The sequence below is a fragment of the Culex pipiens genome, chromosome 1 (genome assembly GCF_016801865.2).
Source record: "Culex pipiens pallens isolate TS chromosome 1, TS_CPP_V2, whole genome shotgun sequence".
Taxonomy (NCBI): domain Eukaryota; kingdom Metazoa; phylum Arthropoda; class Insecta; order Diptera; family Culicidae; genus Culex; species Culex pipiens.
Genome location: NC_068937.1, coordinates 104,775,771 through 104,798,215, shown reverse-complemented (window position 1 = coordinate 104,798,215; position 22,445 = coordinate 104,775,771). Strand labels below are relative to the sequence as shown.

General features: G+C 37.6%; 1 protein-coding gene across 1 annotated transcript in view; it reads left to right on the top strand.

Annotated features, from left to right (window-relative positions):
• Positions 1 to 5,946: 5,946 nt before the first annotated feature.
• The window catches only part of LOC120432036 (GATA-binding factor C-like), a 22,479-nt gene continuing 5,980 nt past the window's right edge, over positions 5,947 to 22,445 (top strand). The window contains exon 1 of the mRNA XM_052706574.1: positions 5,947 to 6,335. Coding sequence (XP_052562534.1) covers positions 5,982 to 6,335 — 354 coding nt within the window. The 5' untranslated portion in view covers positions 5,947 to 5,981. The remainder of the gene's footprint in view (positions 6,336 to 22,445) is intronic.

Here is a 22,445-nt window from a genome sequence, read left to right as displayed (position 1 = left end):
GATTGATGGAATTTGAAAGAGTTAGCGTCTGATATTCACTGAAATCGATATATTTTTATGCGTTTTATATCAAGTTTTTAAAGAAAAACACCGACCCTTGAAATCCACAAATTCAGAACACTTTTTTTCTTACGAATTTACTTTGAATCTCTCCAGGAGTACATTTTTTTACAAAACAATGATTTTACACACTGAAACCAATGAAACTCGAGCTTCGAAATGTTTATGAATGGTCTGATTATGTTTTTGTGAAAATATCAGTTAAATTGAGGTGTTCCACAATTGTGGAAGGTACAATAATATCCCACAATTATGGAACATGCAATTCGGAGGCAGTGTTTTGCTGCTCAGGATAAAATAGCCATGAAATGCAGTTTTTGTGTAAAAAGTACTACTATTACTAGTGTAATAGCAAGAGAATGTCCAAATAGTGGTTCTATAAATAGTAGGGTCGACAGAAAAGATGCATTTGGCATGTTTTTGACAAATTATCACAAAAGTGTTCCGAGTTTGTGGGTGTTCCGAATATGTGGGATGACTTTAGCTTAGAAGGAAGTAGCCTAACGATTTTTAAACTAAAGGGGTAAGATTATTTTCTTTTAAAAACAAGTTGATGTTCTGATTAAATATAAACTTTCTTTCAGGCAAGAAAAAATGCAGAGATATTCTTCAGACGATATGATTATGTTAAAAAGTAAAGTTTATTAAGAACCTGGCTCCGGACTAGCGTGGCTCACGGATCTATGAAAAAGACAAAATTGTTCAATTTTGAACGCCTCGACCGGAATTTAGCCTGAAATTTTGAGTCTTTCAAATGTCTTGCAAGTTTGTTCGGTCTTCAAACATTTTTTTTATTTAAACCTTCCAAAACTCTAGTAGTAGTGTTATTTACCAATAAAACTGAATTGAATTAATACATCAACATTTAAGAACTGTTATATCAAGTTTTGCTCAAGATAAAAAAATGGGCAAGATTTCCAGAAAATTAATTAATAGAGCTTCTGGAAAGTGTGTATTGCAACCTGGGATTCCACATGTTTCTTTATAAATGTCTGTAAAAAAGTATGTGTCTGTCTGTGCAATTGTCTCAAATTCAAAGATATCAATTCACAGTCATGGAATTTCATCATAAATTGCAATTTTAAGCATTTCAAGTCTATAGAAACAAATTTCTGTTGATTTTTTTACAAAATTTTATTTTAATGAAGTTTTTTAAAAGTCTGTGTATCTTAAAAAATGTCTGGCACAAGCTCAAAAGTCTGTGAAACACCGACAAATCTGATTGCAACACACTTTTTCGAATTTTAGGAGGATAAGAACAACGAATAAAATGTTTCAAAACATCTACACTTTAAAATTTCCCCCCAGTGTGACAAGGGTGAACCAAGCACCCCCTTTGGGGGGGAATCCTACATTCAAAATTCGAGCTCGAGTTAAGACGGCGCTGACGGAACGGAAGCGGGTTAAATCAAGCAAAGTTTCCTTCCTGATTTTCCACAACACAACAGCCAGCGGCGATACTCGATGGTTTGGCCCGGAAAATCTGAGGTATTTTTTTCTCCTTCGTCTGTTTGAGTGTGCGCTGCTCGCGCGCTATCTAGATGATGCTGGGTGTGGAAATTGTTTGTTTTGCCAAACATGTCTGCATAGCATGAATAATTTATAATCGTTAAAGAAATTTTCCTCCGATGGTGTACATAAGACCAGTAGCGTGCGGGGGAGGCTATTGTTATCGCAACAGACAACGGAACCTTATCAGATCAGGGGTTCTCTCTCTCTCGAGATGGGGGGATCAAGGCAAAAAGGGTGGATGAATGGTTTTGACGTGGAAAACTGTGGGCGCGTTGGAAATTGTTTGAGTTTTCCGAGAGTTTGTTCTGCTTTTGAACAAAACCATGCGGGATTGTGCGAACAAAGGATTCGGGATGCCACAAAGGGTTTGGAATGTATAGGGGGGTTCTGCTAACGGGATTCCATCTTTTAAAATGATATGAATAAAGTGAATAAATTTTAGTAGTGTTCGACAATAAAACAGTAATGATTTATTTAAAAAGAAAACAGCTCAGAACGTGAAATAGTGAAACCGTGAACTTTCCACAGTGTATCGCGGACTCCCCATTCACACACCTACAAATTGCACGTGCCAAAGAGTCCTCCACTAACAACAACAACAAAACAGAGAATGAAATGTCTCTACTTGAGCGCTTCCCGCCCGTTTGTCACGAAGGGAAAATTTATATAAGAATACATATTTGCAACCCCGCCAACACAAATTCCCCGCTATGTGAATCACTCTAAGGATTTTCAAGGAAGGGTGGCAAAAGAGTGCTGCTGAGGTGGTAGGGGGGTTGATTCTACCTCTTTTATGTACCACCCCCATAATGCGCATGTCCCAGCATCCCTGGCCACCACCATCACACATAAGGCAGCGCTATCAGGGAGGGAAGACTAAAAGGAATCACATAATCGTAAAGATTTACTCGATTTGAGCTCGCTATCTCGTTCTTGCTCGTTGGCAGTTTCCTTGGCAGGTTTTCTCAACCCCCCTCGGAAAAAGGAAAATCTGAGAGGGGAATGTGAGATCCGCTCGAGATTGGACGTTTTATCGCGATGAAGATGCTTACCTCCAACCTCCCATCCCCTTAGCATCTCCAAGTGGGGTTTGCTTCAATTTTGTGTACGTTTCCGGGGTTTTTCGGTGAGTTGGGGGTTGGGAGGGTTTCTTCCGTTTGCTGATTGAGAGGGTTTAAATCCCCTTAAGTGGAATGGTCCTGCATGTGTTGGTGTCGGGCAATTTTAGCGAGGATGTGAATGAGAATGTGTTTTTCCTTCAAGAATCGAGTTGATTTTTCCCCTGGAAGCAAACAAAGTAAGGGCAATGTACTTTACCGAGAGGATGTGAAGACATAAAGTATTTTCAAATGCTTTAACTTACTTTTAAAGGAGAACATACTTGAAAAAATGCAGAAATTAAAATCAATTCTACCAAAAAATATTAATTCTTTCATCAACATAAATCAAAAAGAGAACCATTTCAATTACAAGAGCAAACCCAAATCCCACAAAACTTCTCGTCAACCACCAGCACACTAATTTGATTAATGTCCTGTCTAATTTGATACTTCCTCGCTCGCGCGGTAGACATGAGCTTGTCGAAATGTATCCAGAGCGTGAAACCGAAGCCAAACTATGCCCTGCCGGGCGATCGAAAACTAGTTCTTGTCCATCCCAGAAGCGACAACGAACAACAATTTGCGCTCGTCACAAATCTTTCAATTAAAGTGTTTGTTGGCATCGTGCACACTTCGCATAATATTTTGAATTTTGTAAGAAAAACTATTTTTGTCTAATTTGTCTTTTTTGTCTTTTTTTTCTTTTTTGTCTTTTTTGTCTTTTTTGTCTTTTTTGTCTTTTTTGTCTTTTTTGTCTTTTTTGTCTTTTTTGTCTTTTTTGTCTTTTTTGTCTTTTTGTCTTTTTTTGTCTTTTTTGTCTTTTTTGTCTTTTTTGTCTTTTTTGTCTTTTTTGTCTTTTTTGTCTTTTTTGTCTTTTTTGTCTTTTTTGTCTTTTTTGTCTTTTTTGTCTTTTTTGTCTTTTTTGTCTTTTTTGTCTTTTTTGTCTTTTTTGTCTTTTTTGTCTTTTTTGTCTTTTTTGTCTTTTTTGTCTTTTTTGTCTTTTTTGTCTTTTTTGTCTTTTTTGTCTTTTTTGTCTTTTTTGTCTTTTTTGTCTTTTTTGTCTTTTTTGTCTTTTTTGTCTTTTTTGTCTTTTTTGTCTTTTTTGTCTTTTTTGTCTTTTTTGTCTTTTTTGTCTTTTTTGTCTTTTTTGTCTTTTTTGTCTTTTTTGTCTTTTTTGTCTTTTTTGTCTTTTTTATCTTTTTTGTCTTTTTTGTCTTTTTTGTCTTTTTTGTCTTTTTTGTCTTTTTTGTCTTTTTTGTCTTTTTTGTCTTTTTTGTCTTTTTTGTCTTTTTTGTCTTTTTTGTCTTTTTTGTCTTTTTTGTCTTTTTTGTCTTTTTTGTCTTTTTTGTCTTTTTTGTCTTTTTTGTCTTTTTTGTCTTTTTTGTCTTTTTTGTCTTTTTTGTCTTTTTTGTCTTTTTTGTCTTTTTTGTCTTTTTTGTCTTTTTTGTCTTTTTTGTCTTTTTTGTCTTTTTTGTCTTTTTTTTGTCTTTTTTGTCTTTTTTGTCTTTTTTGTCTTTTTTGTCTTTTTTGTCTTTTTTGTCTTTTTTGTCTTTTTTGTCTTTTTTGTCTTTTTTTGGCTTCTTATCTATCTTGTGTACAGTCAGAAGTGACTTAAACGATTGGTCTTCTTGACTTCTTGACTGCTTGACTGCTTGACTGCTTGACTGCTTGACTGCTTGACTGCTTGACTGCTTGACTGCTTGACTGCTTGACTGCTTGACTGCTTGACTGCTTGACTGCTTGACTGCTTGACTGCTTGACTGCTTGACTGCTTGACTGCTTGACTTCTTGACTGCTTGACTGCTTGACTGCTTGACTGCTTGACTGCTTGACTGCTTGACTGCTTGACTGCTTGACTGCTTGACTGCTTGACTGCTTGACTGCTTGACTGCTTGACTGCTTGACTTCTTGACTTCTTGACCATGATCTGTGTGTTTCAGTAGCAATTCCTCCTGTCGTCATCGTCCGGTGTAGTCCGGTAGTGCCAGCCGTGACAGCTTCCCCCAGATGCGGGTGATTAAAGAAGGAAGAAGAATTACCCGACTCACTCGGTGAAGGGAATGTGACGCGGAACCCCAGAGCCGATGGACAAGTGTCCGGTGAGCGCGCGCGCGGAGAGCGAAATCCAACGCAATCCAATTAATTTTGATCCCTGGACCTATGCTTGATGCTTGGCCGACCGGGGGGAAAAAGATGGATTTGGATTGTTTTAATTTGAAATTATTCATTCGATGTCACGGAGGCTTGGGCTTTGAGATTCCGAGCTCAGTAGGAAGAAGGAAAACAAAGAACTGGCTGGAAGAAAACTTGGTCGAAACTGGTCTTCGGGGATTCCTAATTAAAAATGATTCGGATATCGATAGCCGCGGGTTCGCGGGTTGCGTCCAAATCGATAAAAGCCAATTAATAACACCTCCGTTGACAGTTGGCGTTTTCGGGGATGCTGAACGCAGGAAACCTGTGACGGGTTATTGACGAAAGAAGCGATATCAGGGAAAAAGGGTGTGAAGAGGCTCGGACTATTCGGTAATAATTCATGAAGCTCGCCAAGTCATTCTGGCAGACAGGCGGCGGCCTGGATGTGGATCATGACGGGTGAGTTTTTCGGGAAGCACCGTTCCGAACCCGGGACAGCTGTAGATTTCCCTTGAGCGTGTTAAGCTATAGGTAATAAATGATTGATCAATCTTTTCTACACACGCGGGTGAGAATCTAGTTCACATTCCACGGTGAGATTTCAACGCCGGATGACTAGCCAAAGATGAAATCCATTTACGATTTCGAATAAAAACGATTGGAAATCAAGCAATCTCAAAATAAAGTACACATCAAAGATTCAATCGTCCCGGGCAATTAAATCCCAATAAACCACATATCTTTAATTGAAATCGAAGATATTTTGAGTCAATGTCACACACACAACTTTAATTCCCCCCTCATATCTCACTCTCTCGAGGGGACCAGTAATTCCAGATTCCCCTGCATGGTCATAACTTGAACATCTTGCTACGAGGGGAAATGCGACGACGACGACGACCAGTGTCATTAAATAATTTGTTGCACTTGATTCTGCAGCCGGAGGTCGAAGCATGGCAAATAGAAAAGACCACAATTGAACTGACAGCTGACAACTGGAAGAGAGAGAAAAAAAACTTGAAACATTGGGTAGTACGCCTAATGAATGTGTAACGACAGTTTGAGTCATGTTTTGCAGTGACTTTGGTGTGATGTTGTGCAATTTTTGCAACGAAAGTGATCGAACAGTTGCGTTTAATTGCTTGGAAATTACATGGTTTGCTGTAGCTTTACATGGATTTTGAAGTAAACTACATTACTGATAAGTACAAAGGGGTGTCCAAGATCATCCTAGAAATCCCTGGAGTTTGGACTTCTCGTTTGTTGCGGCGACTATTTAGACAACAATTCAACCAAACTTCAAACACCTCACTATTGCTTCATTGTAATCTTTTAGCATATTTTTCATCCCCGCACAAGATTAATGTTTGTCTTTCCTTCCTTCAACTACAGTCACTACAAAGCGCCGCGCGCCGGGCAGGGACGTCGTGCGCCAACTGCAAGACGACCACGACGACGCTCTGGCGGAGGAACCAGGGCGGCGAACCTGTTTGCAACGCCTGCGGCCTGTACTACAAGCTGCACAACGTAAGTACCTACCGATCCTTCATCGCAGAGCGTATTGAGATGTAATAACTACCGGGGTTCTACAAAGTTGTAACTTATAGTAATGCATATTAGCGACGCTTGCAACCAAAACTTCTCTTCCAAAATTCCGCCAAAACATTTCGTAAGACACAAACGTCCCCCTCCACCAGTCAGCATGTCCCGGACATCCGCACCGCATCGATCGAAGATTCATTTTCGGGTGATATATCCTCTCCTCCGGAAGCCAACTTCCGAAACCCCGCTGCTGCTGGTGATTCCGCCGGATGGCATACCATAGTTCATTTGGCGGACACATTGCATGAAATTTACTGCACGCGCGCTTTCCTCCCAAGTGCGAGACTTCTGGTCTGAGCACAAAGAATTTATTAATGGGCTAATCATCCGCCCTGTGCGATTGTTTGGGCTAGAGAGCCTATATGTAGGTCCCTAGTTTGGGCGTGTGGCGAAGGCGAGGACATTCCAGTATCCGATTTGGCTGGAAATTAATGCCTTTAGGAGCGTGAACTATGTCCACAATTGAGTGCGTGAATAATAGTAGTTTGTGACACGATTTGGCATTCCGACTTGAAAGGACCACCTTAAATCTCGAAATAGATAAAGTAAGCAAAATATAGGAAAAATTTCTCTTGTACAGTCCAGGCTCGATTATTCCAATTCATCTAATCTAATCTAATCTAATCTAACACAAACGCAGCCAGTCCGATGAAAGCATGCTGGAAAGTCTTGTGATTAGATTACGCCCCAAGCACTTTTCTTGTCATTATTAATAATTGCAGTACATTCGAGAACACCCGAAAATGTATTACAAAAATTAAAGCGGCCAGCCCTACTACGTTGTGTTTACCGCAGAGAGGATTCTGAGAACGGACAGCGTGGACATACCGTACCAAACGCTCCGATTTATCATTGCATTGGTGTTTTGTAGGGTGTGTCTAGTGTGCGGTCATATAAAAATATATAATAAAAATATAATATATAATAATAAAATATAATGTAATTGGAAAGTCCTCACCAAATTCCTTGACGATGCTTCTCTTTCGATTTGAGTCTTTCCTCTCTCTTTACTCTTTGAAGGGATCTGGCTTTTCCGAGCCAGACAGGAGCCAAACCCATCACCTTCCGCTTACAAGGCGACCCGTACCCTCACGGCCACGGTAGCTTGGCGAAATAGTTGTCCTTTGCAAAGTTGAAAAAATCGCTTCTGGAAACATTCGCTGCCTAAACCACTATCTTTGCTCAGATCACGAACAACTCATTATTACTTTCACAATGATCAATAATGCACAAATTTTTAAAATAATTTTATTGTTGTTATTGTTTCCTTTTTTTCGGCAAATAAACACTGCACACATCAAAACAAATGAACAAAACACCTCAAAATATCGTTATTTTGGAAAACAAAACTGCTAAACTTCCTAAAGGAGGAGTGAATTTATTCAAAATCACAACAAGCAGAAAGTCTGTGCTACTCGGAACGAAACATCTGCTAGATTTTTATCTCAATTAGAAATCGTCATCACTGCGCGCATTGACTTTTCGCTTTGGAAGCTTTTCGTGTGGAAGCTTTTATAGCATCAAATTATGGCAACTGTCACTTTTCTTGTCCACCAGTCCACCGGAGCTTTTTCCATTCTGCGGCCCCGTCATGGAGCAAAACAAAATCACCCGAAAATACGTTTTAAACGATTAGAACACAAAACACTTCATAACACAGCGATAACACACAACTTTTGCAAACGATTGATACCCGATTTATGATATATACACTCAAATATCACTATTTAAAAATAAAATTACCACGGAGCGCGTCGCGATAACAACCGTGCTAGCTGGCAGCGTTGCCAGATCTCCCAGGCTCGATTATTCTAATTCACTTCGAAAAGTCAAATCTTCGGATAACCGAACCACAAAAAAATATTTTTTCGTTGTCTTATTTTTGATTATCGATATGACCCCCTAAACTACGGTAAAATGATTTAGAATTTTTAAATCCAAGATGGCGGCCACAATGGCGGTGATTTTTTTTTAAAATGCATTTTGTTGTTTACATTCAACTTTTTAATTTTGACTAAAATGGGATCGCAGAACTCTAATTCAAGCAAAACTATGTAAATGGGTCAATTTCGGAGGGTTTAAACCAACCGGACCCTAAGATGACAGTTTTTGTGAGTTGTGCGTATTCAATTCTTTGTGTAAATATGGGTATTCGGCGCCGTCGCTCCGTGCCATACTTTCATACACTTAGGAGCCCAGGGCGGCGAAGTCCTTGTAGATAAAAAGGAAGACACTAGTGGTTGGTACTAGCAATGGTGGCCGACAGCTATAAAGTCAACTTCGTCGTCGTATTCACCGACAGATGGCAAGTGGGCCGCCCATTAAATACGCAAATACGCAAAATTTGCATAGGAAACTTTTTTTTCGTGGCGGCTTTTGCCATATTTGAAAGTGGCGTATCTCCAAACAAGTTTAAAAAAAAATATTCCAGAATACTAATTTTGTCGTTTTAAACCAAAAGAAGGCAAAAACTATATTTATTTAAACTATTCGCCATTTTCAAAAGTTTTGCTAGATATTATCGAAGGCCGCCATCTTAGGCCCACTGGGCCCAAGATGGCGGGGTACGCTCAGTTTGTATGGGAGCTATCAACATGCTCCCGGGCTGGTTTAAACTAATATATCCCTCTCACGTCAGTTGATGTTTACATTAGGGAGCGTTCTTTTATTACGTAACGCAAAAAAAATGATTTTATTATATATTTTGTATGGAGCGTAACACGGCTTTGGACCCCTCCCACCCTCACAACTGCGTTACGTAATAAAAGAACGCTCTCATTAGGAACGAGAAGGATAGACTCTACAAGGCTTTCTAGGCCCAGTGAAAAAAAAATATAATTTAACCCAAAAATGACGAACTTCTCGTCACAGTGTCCTGATGCAAACAATGATCGAGCTCAAGCTGTCACAGCCCTGCGGAGCATGTAGGCTGACATATCGAGTGGTCAGTCAAAAAAAACCAGCTAGAGGTCGCCTGACAAAAAACTTTTGCTAGAAAGAGAAAGGAAACCTGATGCAATCAAACGTCCAGCTGTAATGTAAACATACTTTGAATGTGTTGGTAAATTACTCACTAGAAAGCCTTATGGTTACACTTCGATATTGGCCCAATTACATTATTTTGCTAGAATTTGATGTTTAAAGTAAGAATTTTTCCTGTTTATTTCCCAAATCGATCACAAATTATTTTCTCAAGCTACAGATTTTTGAACATTTACGATTACAGTGGACGTTATCGACCTTCTCGATATCAATATTGCTCCAGCCTTCAATACATTTTTCAGTCCCTTCAAATAGATTGCTTTGATTTTTCGTTATATAATTTGATAACTCCCGCTCTCGACGGTTCCTTCAATATCGACAACGAGAGAGTCCTCTGTATTATCAAAATATTTGTTTATTTTCCTAATCTCTTTAAAATTTTGGTGTTTTTTTTTTATTTTCTGTTTAGTTTAAATTTAGAACTGACATAAAATATATGAATAATAATAAACATAGCAAAATGTATAAAACTTCTACCGTCATCTGGGGTGAATCGGGACACATGGGGCGAATTAGGACAGCTGTTTTAGCAATGTTGCAGCCTAATATTTTGATATTTTTGAGTGGTTTCTGAGAGACCAGCTTTAGAGCAACAAAATGTGTACCGTAAAACGGGGTGACTTTGATAGCCGGGGTGACTTTGATAGGTTTGCGATTTTTCCGCAAAATGAAGAGTACAATTAAAATACGTAAGGAATGGTTTAGAAACATACTGACCGTGGTAGAGAAGTGTTCAAAGTATCTCAAGAAGAATTTTTCATAAAATATTGAAAAGTTTATAAAGTTAGTTAACTATAGTTAAGAAAATGTTGATGAAAGTCATTATTTAAACTTCTCAAAGTGTCATAATTTTCTCAATGAACATGATTTTTAATCGGAAAACTGAATGCATTTTCGGATTCTTTGGACAATTTTTCACTAGGAGAAGATTAAATAAGTTTGTAAATAATAAATAATATGTGTTTTTGAAACACAATTAAAAAATATCTCCAAATTTATAGGCAATTTCAGTTGAACAAATTTCGTGTAAAATGTGTAAACTTGTGATTCGTGCTTCGAATTCAGTATAAAATGCAATATAAATCAATAATTTTAGAAACAAAACTATTTTTAAACAAATTTTAGGCAAAATTCCGACTTTTTAACAATTTTACCTAAAATTTGTATGTAAAAGCTTATAAACTTAGTTAACTAAATATAAACATAGATTTTTTTTCTTAAAAACTCATCAGCTACTTTAGTGATGGTACATTTAACGTACAAATAAAGTTTGAACATCTTAAATATGATTTTAACAAGAAAACCTATGAATATCAAAGTCACCCCGGAATTAAAACTAAGAATTTTTAACGTAACTATTTTTCTAAATACTATTGAAAAAACTTTTTTTCCAAAATAGTGCATGGACTTTGTGTGTCCTACCCCAGTACATGTTTTAAAAATAATAATCTTGAGAAAAACCTTACCTGTAGGAAAATATTCCAAAAACAAATTGAAATCCTATCAAAGTCACCCCGGTTTACGGTACATCCATTTCCAAATTTGAAACATTCAACTGCTCTGAAACGTGCTGTCCCTATTCAGACTGTTGTGCCAATTCCCCTCAGATGACGATACCTATTCCTGATGTCCGAAGTAGCCATTTTGCTTCATTGGTTTCTTCATACTAGTTCATACAAGTTTGGCCGCTGTCCTTACAAAAGTGATATGAAAATATTCAAAAATCTGTATCTTTGATTTTCAATCTATTTGGTTCTTTCGACAAATTTTTAAGGGAATAACTTTTCAGAAAAAAGGGATAATGGAAACCAAATCACGATTTTTAATGCATTTTGCCTTCCTCACTGAGGTATGGCTATAATCCTGCTCGAAAATTGAACTTTTGAAAAACAGCTCGTAGACCTATATTCATGTATACCTATCGACTCAGAATCGAAAACTGAACAAATGTCTGTGTGTGTGTGTATGTGTGTGTGTGTGTATGTATGTATGTGTTCAAAATTCTTGCCAAGTTTTCTCAGCACTGGCTGGACCGATTTTAATCAAACCGGTTGCATTCGACTTGGTTTAGGGTCCCATACATCTCTAGTGAATTGTTTGAAGTTTCGATAAGTAGTTCAAAAGTTATATATAAAAATGTGTTTTCACCATTATCCGGATCTAACTTATATGCATGAAAACTATGTCCGGATCCATCATTCAACCCATCGGTGGTTAGGTAATCAAAAGACCTTTCCAACGAGTTCAAAACATTGAAGATCTGGCAACCCTGTCTCGAGATATGGCCACTTAAGTAATATTTATGTACTTTTTGGAAGCCGGATCTCACTTAAATGTATGTAAACGATGTCCGGATCCATCATCTGACCCATCGTTGGTTAGGTAATCGAAAAACCTTTCTAACGAGCTCACAACATTGTTGATCTGGCAACCCTGTCTCGAGTTATGATTACTGAAGTTATATGTGTGTACGTATTTTTCTGGATCTAAAAAAAATAGCTGAAATATGTGTCCAAACCACTCATATTACCCATTGTTGGTAAAAAGTCAGGAAGGCATCAACCACGTAGGTGGATTAAGTTAGTTTTTTTTATACAAAAAAAACTAAAACGTCTTGTTTTTTATTTGTTGTTTTATTTTAGTGAACCAAAAGTGCATGACAGACGTTTTAATTTCGGCCAGGTTATGATTCTTTAAAAAAAGTGATTTTCAGAAATAAATTTTTGAATGGCAAGTTAAATTAACAATTAAACTGCTCTTTTGTGAAATTTTGATAAAGTGAACCATTTTAGAGTTACTATTTAAGGCTGTTTTTTCTAAGAAAAAAACTTTTATTAAATTATACGAAAGAGTCAATTCTTCGTATTTTCAAATATTCAAATATGTTCTTCTCAAATGATTTATTGCATTTTTTATCCAACATTTGAACGCTGAGAAAAAAAATGCTTTAAGTGCTACCTAATTAGCCCTCATTTTTCAATGGACTATATCAATATAATGGAACCTTTGTAATTTTTTTGTCAGGTTCTTTCAGAAGTTCAAAAGCATGGCTCACTTTTAAAAAGGACTTTAGAAGAATTATTTAGTTATAGCAAGAAAATCTCAAAAGTTTGTTTCGATTAGAAATTCGACTTAACACCAAAACTGAAAAAATAATAATATATATCTGTTGTGGATCTACCTTGTTGGAGAATTTTTTTGATGTCCGGATCAAATGTAACAAGAATCATCACAATCAGTTAGAAACACAGATGTACAGAAATACGAACTTTTTCCATCTCCTGAGGCTGCAAGAGTTAAAAATCGGGAATTTTTTATCGTGTACCCATTTTTTTCTGAAAAGACTTACTTCAACTTTGCCGAATTGATCAGAAATTTCCTTCTCAAGATACGAATTTTCGAAAATATTCATACCAATTTTGTAAGGACAGCAACAAATTTGTATCGAGAAACTTATTATGCAAAATAGCTTTTTCGGGCCAAAAAGATCGTCGGCAAAGTTTGATTCAAATTAAAAAAAAAAACACAAAATGAGAAATCTTGGAAAAAATACAAAAAGCTGTAGAAAATTGTGAAATTATTTCATGAATAATGACATAACTTTTTAACCAACGAATTTCATTATCGTCACTTTCTTATAATTTAAAATGATGGGCATTTCCTCTGCATACATCAAAGCATATTAAAATAAGCCTGTGGTGAGGCTATATCACTCTCATTTGCTGATTCGTTTTTGATGTAATTTTAATTTTGTCAATGCTTTTTCCACCCCATCCGTCCCCCTATACTCTGGCCCACCATGTACGCGGAGCGGCACAAAATAGTTTGCTTTTTGTTTTATTAATGTTTCAGAACACACTCTCTTTGCGTTAATATTTCATTTGTTGCAAATGGGCCATGCAGTCGGGTTCTATGCATAGCCCCGTCGGCATGGTTGGCTCGAAACCATGGTCCGGCAACACTTTTGCATAAATTTGAATATTTTTCTGGCCGCTGCCCACCGCGGAAAGGGTCATTTGGTAATTATTGTACTTTGAAGAAATTTATTTAAATTTGATATTAATAATATTTATGGCATGTTTTCAAAAGAAACTTATTTCATTTTTGAATAGAAAATTTAATAAATTTACAAATTACCCCATAATAACTAATAGATATGAGCTGTGAGGGGCTTAATGGCATACGTTTTGAATAAGTGTGGTAGAAAGTGCATCCATCTATCGGTTGGTCAGCTCTTTTGGCCTTCACTGCTGTTGACCACCCACTGCCGCTGCCGAAATCTACTGTGGGTGCAAGGCTTATGCATTTGATGAATTAGCTTAGTAATAGTATCTCAAACAAATGTGCAATTTTGATTATGTATTTTTTTGTCTAAGTTCAGAAAAGCACTTATCATTAGATGACATATTTTCTTTTGAAAATTAAACATGAAAAATTCATACTCTCAAATGCTTTTCCAACTGCATTTTCGTATTCCCCTCAACGCCAATGCACTAGAAAACCAACGACATTCATAAGGGGGCGAGAAAAATGTCTTATCTCAAACTGCTGCTGCCATTGTTCTTTACCCCAATTGACGAAGACTTCCCTCGGAGACATTAAAGGACGGTTGACGCGGCGTGGCTGATCGGTGCCAATTCAAAGATGCTGCGTGTTGATAAGGCAGGAATTTATACCACTTGGTGTGTTCTTCTTCCACCCCTTCGATATTGTTGGCAAATGTTGGTTTTAACGTTGGTGGAGGGTGTTAAATTTCGGGTTTTATGGGTTAATGATTATTTTGAATTTCCAAGGGGGAAATTTTTCAAAATTTAGGAATTGAAAAATAAATATTCTTCGAAAGAATGAATATTTTTTCTGACAATATTTTGAGTTCAAAACTGTTTCATTTAATGCATGCATTCCATTTAAAATTATTATGTTTATCAATCGTTAAAAGAAAACTTTACTTTAAAGAAGTTTCGAACAAGTTAAATTTATCCAGTTCTTTGTAATTTCTCTTTTCAATCAAATCATGGAATTCACATAGTGCGGGTCAGTATGAACACTATAAACAGTCAAATTTGATTTATCAAAAATGTAAATTTGATCAGAATTCAGAATTTTGCAATTCCTTAGGTTCTTCCCCATGAAACTTAATTCTGTTTAAAGGGTTGTGTAGGGGACATTCTAAGAAAACTTTGCTTTAAAAAACTCGTTTCTAGACCAAATCCTGTCACTTTTCCCGATATCTAAAATTGATGTGGGTAATTCTCCGCCAACTCACACAGCAGTTGCCCCGACCCCTCTTCGATTTGCGTGAAACTTTGTCATAAGGGGTAACTTTTGTCCCTGATCACGAATCCGAGGTCCGTTTTTTGATATCTCGTGACGGAGGGGCGGTACGACCCCTTCCCTTTTTGAACATGCGAAAAAAGAGGTGTTTTTCAATAATTTGCAGCCTGAAACGGTGATAAATAGAAATTTGGTGTCAAAGGGACTTTTATGTAAAATTAGACGCCCGATTTGATGGCGTACTCAGAATTCCGAAAAAACGTATTTTTCATCGAAAAAAACACTAAAAAAGTTTTAAAAATTCTCCCATTTTCCGTTACTCGACTGTAAAAATTTTTGGAACATGTCATTTTATGGGAAATTTAATGTACTTTTCGAATCTACATTGACCCAGAAGGGTAATTTTTTCATTTAGAACAAAATTTTTCATTTTAAAATTTCGTGTTTTTTCTAACTTTGCAGGGTTATTTTTTAGAGTGTAACAATGTTCTACAAAGTTGTAGAGTAGACAATTACAAAAAAATTGATTTATAGACATAAGGGGTTTGCTTATAAACATCACGAGTTATTTCGATTTTACGAAAACAAGTTTTGAAAAAGTTGGTCGTCATCGATCATGGCCGTTCATGGTCACCCGCGACAGACACGGACGACGAAACAAAGAGAAACGCATAAAGTATCTTTTTTCGTAAAATCGCGATAACTCGTAATGTTTGTAAGCAAACCCCTTATGCCTGTATATCATTTTTTTTGTAATTGTCTGCTCTACAACTTTGTAGAACATTGTTACACTCTAAAAAATAACTCTGCAATGTTAGAAAAAACACGAAATTTTAAAATGAAAAATTTTGTTCTTAATGAAAAATGACCCTTCTGGGTCAATGAAGATTCAAAAAGTACATTAAATTTCCCATAAAATGACATGCTCCAAAAATTTTTACAGTCGAGTAACGGAAAATGGGAGAATTTTTAAAACTTTTTTAGTGTTTTTTTCGATGAAAAATACGTTTTTTCGGAATTCTGAGTACGCCATCAAATCGGGCGTCTAATTTTACATAAAAGTCCCTTTGACACCAAATTTCTATCTCATCACCGTTTCAGGCTGTAAATTATTGAAAAACACCTCTTTTTTCGCATGTTCAAAAATGGAAGGGGTCGTACCGCCCCTCCGTCACGAGATATCAAAAAACGGACCTCGGATTTGTGATCAGGGACAAAAGTTACCCCTTAGGACAAAGTTTCACGCAAATCAAAGAGGGGTCGGGGCAACTTTTCCCGATTTCGTGTGAGTTGGTAGAGAATTACCCATGTTCGTTTTTGGCCTGAAATGATCTCCGCATATACCATAAAAAGCATAAAAAGTAGTAATCCAGCTGCGTGTAAAAGGCCTGGGTGTAGAATAAATTATGCATTATTTAATGAAATTCTGTGTAATATTACACCCTGAAATATATAGCCCATCAGTATGGGAAACCTACTTGTCCGAAATGTCAAGCTTATATATGCGTTTATCCTTTCTACACTTCATCTGTCTGATGGCCGAGCGGGCTAAGGCTCCAATCCTTACTGTTGGCGCTAGGTTTAAATCCCGTCCGTTGCAACTTATTTTGTGTTTAAAAAATGTGTGTAATATAAAGTGTATTTTTTGACGAAGGTGATGTGCATACTTTTGCATGCGATTTTACCATCGGATTTTTTGCTGTTTAACAGTTGTTCTAAGCTCCTACGATTTAAAAAAAACTGTTAGCAGGACTGTACACTGAAATTCTACCTAAAATTTAAAATATTTTAAAAATTATTCATGTTAAAAAAAAATATTTTGCCGCCTAATTTTAGGCCAAATATAAAAGGGTTCCCCCCAACAGATACTTTAAAATCATTTCAATTGTCTTATTTTTAATCAAATTGTCATATATTCAAAAAAAATATTTAACGGTATAAAATTAATAAATGTGATGTTTTAAGCCTTTACGAAATTTGCTGAAGATTTGATAAAAAAAATTCTAAAGCTAACATTTTATTCCCTAGGTAGAGCTTCAAAAATCTTCGTACATGAGAAATCTGTTACATCAATGTTTTAATTTGTTGTCCCTCAACCTTGGTTGATATCCATGGGTGAGGGGGGAATAAAATTTAAAAAAAAATCAAAAAAATCAAACCATCCACATTAACGACCCCCAGGTCTTTTGTGGTCTCTATTGCAAGTTTCTGTTCGAACCTAGGAGTCCGAAGGCTTGAATGGGGAAAGCACCCAAACCTCTTTCTACTCCAAGGAACCTTCCACCCCAGTGTTTGAACTGACGACCTTTGGATTGCGAGTCCAACCGCCGCCAGCGATTCCACCGGAGTAGGCTTGGTTTGGTGTGTTGTTTGTACTTATGGCATGGAGACGACTCCTACACCTGGACTGACTTAACGGCCTAACAACCAAGGCCGGGACCGACATTTTACTTCCTCATCCGATGGAAGGTTGGAGCAGATGGGAATCGAACCCAGAATCATCTGCTTACAAAGCGGACAGTGTAACCATTCGGCCACGCACTGCCAAAAAAAATACAGAATTTTAATTTGAAACATACTTTTCAAAAATATCGAACTAGGACAGTTCTGTTAGCTTCAAAAATTGCACATTCTTTGAATTCATGAAATTATTTTGTTTGCTATATTTTTACGGCTTTTCCAATCTGTGGTCTTAAAATTCAAAAACCTTAACAAAAATTTCTTAAAGTTCCACATGATTAAAAAATTAAAAAAATTAGTTATATATTATATATATACAGTTAAACCTCGCATAGTGCGCAGGCGTTACGCTTTGCATTTCATCGATTTCTCAATAATTTTTACAATCTTTTTGAAGCAATTTGTTCGTCTTGTATCAATCTACAATTTGCTTCAAAATGATTGCACAAATATTTTGTCATCTGTGGGTATACCATCGTAACAAGCACGAGGTCAGCGGTTTTTGACCACGGATCATTCTCGCATAGCTGCCGTGATAAAATAGATTGCGATAAAAAAAAAACAGCTGATCTCTTGCTTGTTACGGTGGTAGTCTCGCAGATGTTAACTACATGGAGTCCTTGAATGACCCAGGACATGTCAACATAGTATAACATTAGTCTACTGTACTATCTGGAGCTATGCGGGTATGATCCGTGGTCAAAAACCGCTGACCTCGTGCTTGTTACGATGGTATACCCACAGATCTTAACTCCAGGGAGTCCTTGGATGACCCAGAACATTAAAAAAAAGTAATCTACCATACTTACGGCAGCTATACTGCCCCTGATCGCATAAATGTCCCATATGCATTTTCATCGATTTCGAGTTATTGATCCAGTTTGGTTCAAAATTGTGTGCTCTTTCAAAAGAGCCTATAACATCCAGTACTTTGTTCTAGAAATCAGGAGGAAATCCAGTTTTTTCGCGAAAACTTAACACGTAGCCTTACGTGTGGGACAAACTTCAAACGCGTTTTTCTCAGCTTGCTGTTTTTGCATATGGGACATTTATGTGAACATGGGCAGTATACGGGTATGATCCGTGGTAAAAAAAATCACTGACCTCATGCTTGTTACGGCGGTAGACCCACAGATATTAACGCCAGGGAGTCGTTGAAAGGCCCTGAACATCCCAATGAGTTGTTGTAGCCATGCTCTGTAGCCATCCATAGTCATTTAAGCCGTCTGCCGTAGCCTTTTGTTGTCAAAATCATGAAATGTTTTTCTCTGAGTGCTGTTTTTTAGCTCTTCTTGCGAACCACTCATTGATGGTCCCTCTCACATTCGCGATGAGAGAGCAAGGGTTCATGCGAGCCACGGCAGGCGTTCGATCGTGGTTCGCTCGTGCTTAGTTCGCAATCATGAGCGAACCACACTTGAGCGTCATGACGTATTGTTTGAACCACGATTCGAGTGAGCGAACCGTGACAACACTGTTTCAGAGTACAGTCAAACCTCGCATAGTGCGCAGGCGTTACGCTTTGTATTTCTTCGGTTACTCTAAAACGACATAATATTCTAGCAATCTATTCAAAGCTAATTGTAGATTGGAGCAAGACGAACAAGTTGCTTAAAAAAATTGCAAAAATATTATGTCGTTCCAAAGTAATCGAAGAAATACAAAGCGTAACGCCTGCGCACTATGCGAGGTTTGACTGTAATCGAAGAAATAAAAAGCGTAACGCCTGCGCACTATGCGAGGTTTAACTGTCTATACAGTTAATCCTCGCATAGTGCGCAGGTGTTACGCTTTGTATTTCGTCGATTTCTCATGCACGGCATAATGTTTTTACATTCTTTTTGAATCAATTTGATCGTCTTGTTCCAATCTACAACCAGCATAAAAAAGATTGCAAAAATATTATGTCGTTTTTAAGTAATCGAAGTAACACAAAGCGTAACGCCTGCGTACTATGCGAGGTTTAACTGTTATTAGTTTCCAATCGATTGAATAAGCTTCTTTCCAGGAAAATGTATATTTTTTAAATTCTATTGCTTTTTCTGCCCGCTGATTTTTTGGGAATATTTTGAAATGGTGTTTTAAGCCAAAACTTGAAATAAATATGCATTTGTCTAACTTGTATGTGTATGTATGTATGATCCCCATACCCGCAGGCAACTTGGTCCTGGAACACATGTGAGCGCTAGGTGAACAATTCGATCATCTTTTACTCCGTAATCTGTACACCCACGTGCATAAGTTTTTTTGCACGAATTTTAGTGCTACAAATACCGGCGCTTATATCAAAATGGTTTCCCTCTTCCCTCCCCAAGCGCCAGAAATTTGTAGCGGGTGTAGGGACACTTTGCATAGACGCCCTTGCTCCCATCACGTCACTGAGGGTATGGAGCGACGAGAAATTAATAAGCATGCCCCCTCAGTCGAACCTTCATTAGAGAAGCAGGCAATCCACAACTCACAGCGAACGACCAAGGGAACACCCTACCGCGTATATAATATGGTTGGCGTAGTTGTCTTCAGTGAAATGTATGAATGTTAGAGTGGATGTAAGGGTTACTTGAAATTTAAAATTGGAAAGCTCTCACCAAAAACACGAATCCTTCTAAAACGGCTCAATCCTAATCGTCTCGTTATGTTCCACTCGAATCTTCATTTTTCTTGAATTCTTGTTTTGAATCTGTTTGATCAGCAGAACTCCCGGCAGCTACTGTTGTCGGCAAGGCCATACAAAACACCCCCAACGCCGTCCTGGATCTTATGTGGCAGGAACTGAAACTGGACACACAGGAACTCTTCGTTAAAGGTCACTTTTCGAATGTTGTTCTTGCTTTTTTTTTTGCCTCCATATTCGTGGAAGTCGAATTTCCAATGTTCCTCGAAAATAACTTCCGACGCACTTCCACCAGTTCCGCTGTTAGTGTTTGGCACCCGAAATAGTAACAAAGTCTTCTTATTTTAACTAATTTCGCACATTTTCAATTATATGCATTTGTCTTACTTGTGCAAAAACAAAACCACTGATTTGGAGTTTGTTTTATTTGATTTTAAACTAGTAAACATTTTCGTTTCCATCTACTCTGAAGCTTTTAGAATATTTAAATTTTAAAACATAAAAGAAATCCTAGAAAGTTACAAAAATTTGCGATTTTTCAATGCATTAGCATTTACGATAAAAAAAAAATCTTAAGGGATAGTGGGGCAATACGACCACATGGGCAAGAGGAAAATTGCCCGTGTGTGTATATCGTTTCACGAGCAATTGATCCTCTTGCCCCATAGGGTTGTCTTGCCCCACTTTCCCCTGTTCTATTTTTTGCTGTTCCTTTAATTCCAGTAACTTTTCCATAATTGTAATTTGGCTTAAAAAATATATATATATATTTGTGCAAAGTGAGAGGGGCCCGTAGGAATAGTATTTTATAGTTTTGTGGATTGTTGTTGATAAGCATCTTTTAAGCCGACAAATGAAATTCATGTTTCCATAACTAGAGATTATTTGAAGGTCCAATGAAGCAGTTTTTTGTTGATTTGTGTTTTTTTATCCGCTAATCTGCCCATGTTCGCATAAATGTCCCATATGCATAAACAGCATGCTGAGAAAAACTTAAGGCAAGTTTGTCCCACACATAAGGCTACGTGTTGAGTTTTCACGAAAAAACTGAATATCCTCCTGATTTCTAGAACAAAGTACTGGATGTTACAGGCTCTTCTGGAAGAGCACACGATTTTGAACCATTTGAAGCATCAATAACTCAAAAATGATGAAAATGCATATGGGACATTTATGCGATCATGGGCAGAAATGTGAGGTTAATTCTAAAAAGCAAAGCAAAGCAATCCACTTTGACGACCCTCGGGTCTTTTGTGGTCTCTGTTGCAAGTTTCTGCTCATTTCTAGGCGTCCGAAGGTTATGTGTGGTGAGTCACCCAAAACCTCTTTTACGCAAATGGACCGACGTTTTACTTCCCCATCCGATAGAAGGATAAGGCGGGAATCGAACCTGTGCCTCATAGCAACTTAGGGATCGGAGGTTAATTTTATCAATTCCAAATAATATATTTTCTTGACAATTCTTTGAGACTAAAATTGTTGAAAAACGTGGTAATTGTCTAAAAAAATGGCTCTAATATTCTTGGTGAAACCAGATGATGTGATTCGATGTAAACATTCACATTTTTTTGAAGACCAAAATTTATCAAAAAATTGAAACGTAGCCCATGACAAACATTCCTTTCACCGTAAAGCTCACCCAATGAAATTCCACACAAGCCACCCAACCAGCCAGCCAACTGTTTACGCGAATAAACGGTCCGTCAGATTTTTCTTCGCCGAGATCGTAATCGGTAGCAATTTCTCATTGCTTTCGGTGCCCGCAGTTCTGGCCCCGTGTGGCAGGGACGAATGTAGTTTTTTGCTGCCCTTTCTCTCTCTCTCTGGAACCACACCGGGCACAAATGTGGAAGTCCTCTTAAATCTGTCAATTGTCAAACGCTTTTGCACACCGGCATTTTCCTCTCTTTTTTTTGCGACAGGATTTTCTCGGTTCGGTGATTGCGGCAGGGTTGCCAGTTTCACTGATTTGTTTATTGTTAGAAAATTGCAGCTTAATTTCCACTTTGTTCCTTCAGCATGACTTCAAAATTTTTAATTAAGTTATGTTATTATTGTTTGGCAACCCTGCCATACCACAAAAAAAAGAGGAGATTCCGTCTCCAGGACCAGGTTGGCTTCTATTGTGCGGAAATTATATACATTTTCGCTCCCTTCCTGTCTTGGTCCTGCCTCCTGGGCTTCGTCCTTCAAAAACGGCCAGGTACCCTAACGAGAATCAATTAAATTGTGTAATTGAAACCGTTGCGCGCCCGTGAATGGGCCGCCGACTCTCGAGGATCAATTACCGATACTTTTTTTTGCTTCTTGTGTCATTCCCCTCGCCAACAGGGATGCCAAATTGCTAGGTTATGTTTGTTTGGTACGGCGACGAATGTTAGTTTTTGCAGGCATTTTTTTTTCTTCGTTTTTGTGCGGCGTTCAATCATCACATGATACCTCACGACATGAATGAGAGCCGAAGTTTGATTCTTTTCATTGACGCCATTATTGTTGTTCAGGGATGCTGGGCTGAGAGAGGCAAAAACAGAAGGAAATGAAAATTGTATCGTTTTATTTGTTGAATGGAGGTAAAGTGGTCCTTGTCAGGGAAGCATGGCGGAAAGGGATCCTCTGTTCAATCAATAATAATGATACAGTACACG